Raw genomic sequence first — 10,000 nt, forward strand, 5'->3', positions numbered from 1 at the left:
AGATACACTATACACTAGCATTAGTCGGGCTAATGCTTAATAAATACGACGGATTGGCGTGCCTTTTCAGAAGTGCCATCCACATCTTTCTTTGTCAAATCAATCAAACCTGCTACTCCAATAACAAGAACCTAAACTCTTCTAGCAAACATTATTACTAATACAATGTTTAACTACTATGAGTATTATAAACTATTTCAGTGATTAAGTGTTTTTTTGCACAAAATTGTCTTCCATAATATATTTAAGCAATAGATCACGACAGGCTGTGGAATGTGTTCATTATACCACAGTTAAGGGGCGTTGTCCGTCCCGACGTGCAGCTTTTATAAAACGGTTACGTAAGTATGGCGAAATGAAAGTCATAGACACCCTCAATTTTGAAAAAACGAGAAAGTCAGAAACACATTTTTTTAACAAATACAAAAATGTAGTCCCTCCTGGCTGCCTGCAAAGTGTGCGGCGGTTGCTATGCAACACGCTGTAGCGTCCTTCAGAGAGAAGGCTAGAGACGGTAGCTCGGTGAGTGAACTGCCTTCTATTGCCTTCTATCGAGCAGTTCACTCACCGTGTGCCTATTGCTTTACAACATTTCCACCCTCTCCATCAATCAACATCATTTTAGGCTTCAGTGAACTATGCTATTGCTTTTATATACAAATAAACGACAGTTCAAGTTAGGCGCGGAGTGATACGGAACTCCGTAAACTGAACGGGCGTCATAGCTGTGTGTATATATACGCTCATTATACAACAGTTAGGAACCAATCAGATCACTTGATTTACGCCACCCGTTTTATAATTAAATCTAAAAAAAATGTATATCATATATATATATATATATAAATTATGTATATCAGATATGTAGTATATATTAATTATACATGTATAATTGATATCTATTATGTATATTACATATATAATGTATATAAATCAGCCTTCCTCATCTCCCCGCCGGCCCAGGACGGCAGCCTCCAGTGCCCCACGTGTAAGGCCATCTATGGGGAGAAGACGGGCACCCAGCCCCCCGGGAAGATGGAGTACCACCTCATCCCCCACTGCCTGCCCGGCTACCTGGACACCAAGACCATCCGCATCGTCTACGACATCCCCGCCGGCATCCAGGTCTGTCCCCCCCCCCACAAACACCCCTGATCCTGTCTTGACCTAACAGATCGTTCATTGATGAACCGGTGGTCACATCGTTAGTGTGGTTCCTACCTACTGCACGCACGTCTACTGTGCTTCATACGTTGTCTTTACTCTGTTTGCCCGCTTTTTGTGCGGTTAACTGCTCCTGCGTACGCAGGAGCAGTTAACCGCACAAAAAGCGGGCAAACAGAGTAAAGACAACGTATTGATATCTATTATGTATATTACATATATAATGTATATAAATCAGCCTTCCTCATCTCCTTACTCCGTACTTTCAGCTACAGAAACCATTGGACTATCAAAGTGTCCAGTTATTTAAACGCCACTGACGGCTATCTCTCGGCGTCTTTCAACTTTTTTAACTACTAACGCTTTTTCAGTTTTTTTTTCTTTTACAATGTAAGTCAATTCTTCTCTTGACAATTTCAACGTTAACCTTCGTTCAAACCGTTTAACAAATCAACAGCTCCATTATCGGCTTTGTTTTCAGTCGGTCTCATTGATGTACGCTGAGGTTAGAGCGCGGAGGACGTGCAGGCAGTGTTGCCAGATTGGGCGATGGTTTACCATCCGCGGCATTTTAGCACGCACATTCTCTCGCATTCTAGTTACAAGCCCTATTCATTAATGTAAATAGTAACGACGTTAATGTGTTATTACCAAAGTGTACAACAGAGGTAGGTTTTTGCCATCACTTTGAATGGATCTGATGAGAGGAATCCTAGCAGTGAAACCGGACCCCTGGACCACAGCTTCTGCAGGAGGACCACAAATGTCATCGTGATGGCAGAGCGGAGCGGTAATGGAGTCATAAAGTGACCTTTAATACCAGCAGAGCAGAACTCATCCCCCAGGGGGGGGGCGGGGAGCACTCTGATCACCCGAGAGCACAAGCCCTGCTCACTCTCTCTCTCTCGCACTCTCTCCTCCTACTCTTTGTCTCATCTTTCTGCTACTCTCCTCTCTCTCTCTCTCTCTCTCTCTCACTCTCTCTCTCTCTCTCTCTCTCTCTCTCTCTCACTCTCACTCTCACTCTCTCTCTCTCTCTCTCTCTCTCTCTCTCTCTCTCTCTCTCTCTCACTCTCTCCTCCTACTCTCTCTCTCTCACTCTCTCCTCCTACTCTCTCTCTCTCTCTCTCTCTCTCTCTCACTCTCTCTCTCTCTTTTTTTGAAAAAGTGCAGCGTCCCGTGCTGCAGATTTAATAATAAAATAAACATGTTGTGCCATTAGTTACCACCAGGGGGGGACAATGCAAGCTATGTGGCCACTACGCCCCCACGGGCTCTGTTTGCGTTCTCCTCCCCGGTTGAGCTGCAGCGGTTAAAGAGACACATCGAGAGTCACGGCTGTCTGTTTGTTTCCTCCAGACCCCCGAGCATCCCAACCCAGGGAAGAAGTTCAGCGCGAGGGGCTTCCCTCGCCACTGCTACCTCCCTGACAACGACAAAGGACGGAAGGTAAGAGGAACACTTCCATTCCGGACACAGTGATCATCAGGATCAGCAGGGCCGTAGCCAGGGGTTGAAAAATAGTGAGGTCCAGGGGGGAGTTGCGGTTTCAGTTGCACACGGCGGGCACAAAGTAACGTAAAGTCTCAAGCGCATGAAGCATTGATTGACTCTGAATCTCGGAGAAGTTCTCCACCACAGATTTTGTGTACAGTTATATTTAGTTTCTAATGGTATTTTTTATCTCTGGAAAAATCATAGCTGGCTTAACAGGGATGAGCGCCAGCACGCCCATATTAACTGAGGCGTCGTCGTCGAGTCCTGGATGTAGGATCACGACGAGCTGATGGACGATGTCATGCCCGCCCCTCCCCCCCTCCCCCCCTCTCCCCCCCCCAGGTGCTGAAGCTTCTGATCATGGCCTGGGACCGACGCCTCATCTTCACCATCGGGACGTCCAGCACCACGGGCGAGGGGGACACGGTGGTGTGGAACGAGATCCACCACAAGACCGAGTTCGGCACCAACCTGACGGGCCACGGCTACCCGGACCCCAAGTACCTGGACAACGTGCTGACGGAGCTGTTGGCGCAGGGCGTCGGCCGCGATGACAACGCCAAGGACTGAGGGGGGGCGCGACCCAGGACCGACCCGCACGACAGACCCCCCCCACCCCCCCACCCCCCCCCATCCGAGACGGACTCGGGAAGACCACCAGCCGAACCCCTCGCTCCATCGACCCAGGCCTTTATTTCAGTCTCTCAAAGCAGGACCAGGCTGGACGCTTTTTTGCTGGGTTCTCTCTTTTGTCTCCCTGACGTCTCTCCCTCTGTCTCTCTCTCTCTCCCTCTCTCTCTCTTTTCTCTCCCCTCCCGCCTACCCCCCTAGAGAGCAGGCCTATGGGAGCCCGGGGGCCACTGCAAGACCGCAGCAGAATCCTGACCTCAGTGGGAAGACGGCAGAGAGCAGACGGTCCCCATGGGCCCCATGGTCCGCCGATTACTGGTTATTCACTTTATTCAGCTGATCCTGGTCTGCAGGGTTTTTTTTTTTGCTTCCTCCCTTAATGGCGCTTTCTGAGGCCACTGGCTGGAGACTGAGGGTCTGCCAATTATATTGGAATGGGATTAAGGAATGTATATACGTGGTAAGGAGTAGCCTCCCACTGGTTGTAGTGGCAGGTAACTGGTATGGTCTGGGAGAGTCCATGTTGAAGTCCCAATGAACGGGAATCTTCTGTTTGTGTACTGAATGGAAAAGGGCTGAGATCTCAGGTGTTGGTTGGAGATCAGCCAACGCTTTGATCCAAACTGCATGGCCACAAAAAGGCTGCCCGGCGATTGTTGACTGAAGAGGAGGGGTCTTTGATCTAGCCCAATACGTAATGTTTTTAATAATATATGTTAATATATATATTATACTCTTGGAAAATGTGCTGACAGTCTCGGGTGTTGCCAGGTTTTGTGTAAAAAAAAAAAAGAAAAGGTGGCTGGAGAGAACTACAATATGCAGAGTCGGCTGAAATAGTTGATGACTTTCCTATTTTCTCTAAACGTAGGAATGAAGTAATAATGTATCTCCTTTAGGACGGTTTAAGTCATGATTTAGCATTTAGTTTATGCAGAAGTGCTCGCCCCTTAGGTTGTTGTTAGTTTTCTTGGCTGGAGTCGATAGCCCATGACTGCGGCTGTAGTTTGTTCCCCTCTGAAACGTAGAAAGGATCCGTTTTTGCATGTAGAGCGTCCAATGAGCTGAAGGAACCTAGATGTGAACACGGTACTAAATGATAAACAAAGTATATGCTTGGCAATTCAACTTGTATTAGACGGACTCTGAACGGATGGTTGGAATCACAAGCAGCCTACAAACTGTTTGAATGCTCGTCAATTTAAAAAGTAAAGAAAATGTATGCAAGTGCAGAAGGCCTCTGCGATGAAGAAAGCGTTCTGCTTCCCGGCATGGTTAAAGCTGTTGGTTTCTGGTGTTACCTTTGATAAAGGCTCATATTCAAAATGCCGGCCTCAGCCTTTGAACAGAGACTCTTTACAGGTCTCAGACCAGCTCCCCTCCCAGGTCTCCAGGTCTCTTAGGGGACATCTGCGTTGTGGCTGTTCTGTTCTGAGCAGGCTGTTCTGACCAGGCTGTTCTGAGCAGGCTGTTCTGAGCAGGCTGCTCTCTGCTGCTCTGCAGTCGACCAACAGTCCCTTTGGGATCTGACGGAGGGTTTGTTAGCAGTCAGGTGACCCGTGTGGACAGCCCCCCTCAGAGGCCCCTCAGCTTGTCCCTCAGTGGGGCTCATGTTAAGGTTGTTTATACTGGTTGTCATTGAAGGTTAAAGTTGTTGCAAAAATGATAACTTCCAGCCCCGTAATTCCAGGCCTACAGGACTCGTTAAAAATCAAGTCAATTATTTTTCCTTGGATAAATACATAATTCTCATGAATACTTAATATTCAGTTGATTTTACCAAGCTGAGGAGTTGGTATTGAGGAGGATGTTGAGGGTTGTAGTGGTAAATCTGCTCAATAAATCTGCTCAATATTTGGAGTGAATCACAGTCTTCCATAGCGGTTCCGGGCAGCGGTGTTCTTTCAGGAATGTCGTATTAATCGTATTGAAGCTTTTTAACTTATATGTAGACGAGAACGGACCCGGTCGTATGAACACCTTGTTCTTATACAAGACATTGCATTGAGGAAAAAGACATAATCACAATGAAATACAAAACAGTTAGAATGTTCCATGAAATTAGTTTCTGCAAATATCTTTATCTAAATTAATTTACATCTCATTAAATCTAATCTTACAAAGAGAATAACAAATTGGAGTTGGAGAAAATGATTTGGGCTCCATAACTTCAGTTTAACCAGATTTTATAACACAGATAGATGTCAATCAGGACGAATGCATACTAACGCTGGCTGCGATTGATTTGCCAGTATGTCAGGGACTGTTAGGGTATGATGGAGCTAGTACCAGTGAAGCTTACATTGATGTCAGTTAGTCTAATATAGTGTCAGTGCATTCACCCCCAATGGAGAATATTTAACGTATGTTTCCACTATCCCTGCTGGTCTTTAGGAGGGCACGAAGACCTCCCCCGCTCCCTCCCAGATGATTGATCTGCTATTTTCGTTCTTCTCTAGAACCAGGAGGGAGTTTCTATCGAACCCCAGGAGGAAAACTAGGCAGAGTACATTCTTTTCAACTGCTATATTGCCTGAACATTTTTGCGTTATCTTTGATTACAGGAAGGTGTGAGAGAGACTTCCAAGATTATCAGGGAAACATATTATTCTAAAGGAGCACTGTGTATGTTTTTGCCTTACAATATATATATATATATATATATATATATAATTGATTGCCATATGCTTAGGTAAGAGGATAATTGAATGATGATAAACATATGGGTGGTTTACCTGCCAGGCAAGAAAATAACGTTTGAGCGGATGGTAATTTTGAGCCAGCTAAAAATGATACAAAAATCTACACAGTGCTGCTTTAGGTCAAATATAATAAAATGAATTGTACAAATGCAAAGTTATGGTTACTTTTTTCATGGTTTACTCGCGCAGTGAAGAGAACAGGGAACAGGTTGAAGTGCGTAGGTCATTTTGGAGGTATTTGGAATTGTGTTGTTCAGAAATAATGATGGACAAAAACAATTATTTGTCAGAATGATTTTTATGCAAATCCCTGTATGTTAAGAGCTAATCCTTCTTAATGTGTAGCAGCTCCTTTTGGTTTGAATGAGAACAGGAAGTGATTCCTTTTATGGGGTGTTGATTCTCAACTAGAAAGCATGTTCCAGCGCTGCTCAGAGTTCAGTATTGGAAAAAACAACACGTTTTTTATATATATATATATATATATATTTGTCAATTGATGGGCTTTAACCAAACTGTCAAATAACATTCATTAATCCTTATCAAGATACATTCCATAGTACTTCTCACCCCATATTTTGATTAAGAAGTGGAACATAGAACAATCCTGACTTATACGATGTCATTTCTACGTAAGGAATTTAATGTAGTAATCTCCACTGCATACTGTAGCGTACTTATATCTACAATAATATCCTTACATTGTGTCTACAGGTGTGTGTCTGTGTTGTTCCTCTGTGTGGGCATTTGAATGTATGACGAGTTTCGTAGGTTAATATTTTTTAAAGACACAGTAATGTTCTCCTAGAGGTGCATGTCAACCAACATATGTATGTCTATTGAAAATGCAACGCTTTTGTAAATGAAAAGTCAAATTACTCCTTAGTTGTATAATTCAGGGTTGCTTTACACTAAATATTTGAAAGAAAAAGATGTCTCTTTTTTCCAGGACTTTTGTTTTTGTAGAGATGAAGACGGGGTGGCTTTTGCTCCTTCTCTCCTTTCTGCAACATGGAAAACACGTTTGGCCTTTTCCGTGGAACAGGGGGAGGGTTGGCCTGTTTTAAAGCCACAATTGAGTTTGTGATTTAACCCTCATTTAACTTTTAACAGCAGTTGCTAACTGATCATTAACCAACGATTCACACAGAGTAACGTCGACACCGTTTGAGCGGTCAAACTGAACAGAGAGACGTGGAGAGAGACGTTGGTCATACTATAAAGGGCTTCTTAACCTACCAGTCTTTATTGAGTCGTGCTGATGACCGTGTTGCATGTTTGTGTGTTTCTTGTGGGATAATAAATGGGCCCTCACCAGGGGGGGCGGCTGTTTGACCATGTGACTCCTTGTGGTGTTCTTTACATTGTCGCGCTCCACCTTTTGCTTTTTGCCGGCGAAGCACACATTACCTCTCATTACGTGGATGTGAATGACTCTCAGAGTGCAACAGCCGTTCCCGTCCCATGCTATAAAGGTGCTTTATGGAGGCTTCTGTCGGCCGGCTGTTAAGTGACTGCTGTTACTACTGTTACTGTGCTCCGGCTTGGCGCCGCCCACTCACCGCCCCACTGGCCGGAGTGCTATCTTACCTGTCATTGGCTGCTGTGTAGCAATCCATCACCTGCTGTTCCTGACGGCAACACCCGCCGCCCGCCCCCCACCTGTCTCATTGTTCACCTCTCTGTTTTAATCAGAGGCTTTCACGGCAGGTGTGTCTCATTAGAGATTTAACGAGGCAGGGAGGTAGTGTGGCAACACCTCCAGCCCTCTCCATTTCAACCACGTTGTGTTGATTAAAAATGTGTGTGTGTGCGTGTATGTCGCTTTAGGTCGGACACACATTGTAATCTGGTCTAAAAGAAGAGAGTATGTGTATGCATGCCCCTGGATCAAAGAACAAGTTAATAATCTTTTGTACACAAAGTACATTTGTACATCAATGTTCATACTGTAAGATAAATATATGGCAGCATTTGAATAATTCACAATTTAGGAAAATTAAATATTTGTACTTTATTTTTTGCAGTGTGGGGTTTTGGGTGTTAAAGGCTCAAACTTTAACCACACTCGCATAAAACAAATGAATATTTGAGACGATACAGTCAATAGTTGAACAAACCATAATTTATACAAGCAAAATAAAAGCCATGCAAAAATTGTATTGCAAACTCTCAATCAGAGTTCACAGGCAATAATTAGTCTCCAGCTTATTTATAAAAACAAGAATAGTGTTACATACTATGAAAAATGGCAACACAATTGACCTCAGGTTCCACGTCATACTACAGTTAATGAACATTCAATAACAGTATCTCTTTAATTTCCTGTTTGGCTTTTCTGTTGTAAAAAATACATTTCAGGCAGTTTTAAAGTGTCTCCTTCACATATAAATAAGTCATTTGTCCATCTCCCAATGCCTGATGTGCATTACGCCTACCTTGAATATAAATAAGTATTTAGTATCATCCTTTACAATGAATAACCATCAGTGTTTCTTAAAATAAGCCAAAGTAAATAAGAACATGCTTGATATGCCAACATAATTAAAATCAAGCTTTACGTTGGATAATTGAAAATGACATGTTATATAACATATTTGTAAGTATAAACTACTTTGGCACCTCTAATTTTGCCTCATACTTTTTCGGGACAATTACAAATGGCACCAAGGAATGTCTATTTGGTGAATGTTTCTCTTTCCACACTCGGTGAATATGTAGTAGTAGGTAAATGTTACCCATATTATTTTCAGAATCATTTCAAATATAGATACCTTCAAATAACTTGAAATGCAAGAAAATGATATAAAAAAAAATGAATACCAAAATATTAAGTTAAACTCCACTGAAACAATAGCTTGAATATCACAAATCGTCGTTGAGTTGCCCTTGGCAACAGCTAAGTCATCACTGTATTAATTGAAGACATATTTTCTGTAGAATAATAACAAGCCGTTGCATGTTCTTCATAAACATGCTCGCTTTAGTGGAACACGACCGACCGTGGAATGGCTGTGTGACGTAGTAACCGCGGCGTCACAGCAAATAATATATATAGCACACAGAACAGAAGCCATCTCAGGAGAACCATACATCCAGGTACCGGATGGAAGCAGATTGCATAAATGTTGAGACCGATCTCAGTTCAGCATCCCAAGACAAAACCGTTATATTTCAACAACCAGGACCTGCAATACATTGCTTCCCTTCTACTGATCCCAGATCAATACAATCGTTCGTATTTGTTTCATCAACATTTTTATCTGTCCCTGGGGAGTGTCTGTGGGGGGGGGGGGGGACGTCAGAGTTCAGATGAGGGCGACACACTTGACACACGACAGCAGGAAACAACATCTCACACTTCCTCTGGATCCTCCTGTTTCCCTGGCAACCACAAGCAACAAAATATCAAACACCTCTCGGAGGCGTCTCCTCACACCACGTGCACCCGGCCCTCCTGCTCTAGGGCATAAGGGTCACGCCCCACGCCTCCTCCTCCTCCCTGCTCCTCACGCCCGACGCCCCCTCCTCCTCCCTGCTCCTCACGCCCCACGCCTCCTCCTCCTCCCTGCTCCTCATGCCCTAGAGCACTCGGCCCTCCTGCTCTAGGGCGTGAGGATCAGCCGGACTCCTCCTCCTCCTCCTCCTCCTCCTCCTCCTCCTCCTCCCTGCTCTAGGGTGAGAGGATCAGGCCTGACTCCTCCTCCTCCTCCTCCTCCTGCTCCACCTCCTCCTCCTCCTCCTCCCTGCTCTAGGGTGAGAGGATCAGGCCTGACTCCTCCTCCTCCTCCTCCTCCTCCTCCTCCTCCTGCTCCACCTCCTCCTCCTCCTCCTCCCTGCTCTAGGGCGAGAGGATCAGCCGGACTCCTCCTCCTCCTCCTCCCTGCTCTAGGGTGAGAGGATCAGGCCTGACTCCTCCTCCTGCTCCCTGCGCTGGAAGGAGGCGTGGGCCAGCTCCAGGTCCACCACCACGCCCAGCACCCGCTGCACCAGCACCCGGCCGCCCT

The 10,000-nt window shown here is 44.9% G+C and overlaps 2 protein-coding genes across 2 annotated transcripts in view; one reads left to right on the top strand and one right to left on the bottom strand.

The window, feature by feature from the left end:
- dtx1 (deltex 1, E3 ubiquitin ligase) overlaps positions 1 to 3,231 on the top strand; it is a gene marked incomplete at its 3' end in the record, with an annotated part of 39,607 nt that extends 36,376 nt beyond the window's left edge. Inside the window, exons 11-13 of the mRNA XM_084468216.1 lie at positions 964 to 1,125; positions 2,524 to 2,613; positions 3,004 to 3,231. Coding sequence (XP_084324342.1) covers positions 964 to 1,125; positions 2,524 to 2,613; positions 3,004 to 3,231 — 480 coding nt within the window. The remainder of the gene's footprint in view (positions 1 to 963; positions 1,126 to 2,523; positions 2,614 to 3,003) is intronic.
- Positions 3,232 to 9,881: 6,650 nt separating this feature from the next.
- rasal1a (RAS protein activator like 1a (GAP1 like)) overlaps positions 9,882 to 10,000 on the bottom strand; it is a gene marked incomplete at its 3' end in the record, with an annotated part of 13,618 nt that continues 13,499 nt past the window's right edge. The window contains exon 15 of the mRNA XM_084468217.1: positions 9,882 to 10,000. This exon is cut by the window's right edge and continues 30 nt beyond it. Within this exon, the coding sequence (XP_084324343.1) occupies positions 9,882 to 10,000 (119 nt within the window).

Source organism: Micromesistius poutassou (genome assembly GCF_964030765.1).
Source record: "Micromesistius poutassou genome assembly, chromosome: 5".
Lineage (NCBI taxonomy): Eukaryota > Metazoa > Chordata > Actinopteri > Gadiformes > Gadidae > Micromesistius > Micromesistius poutassou.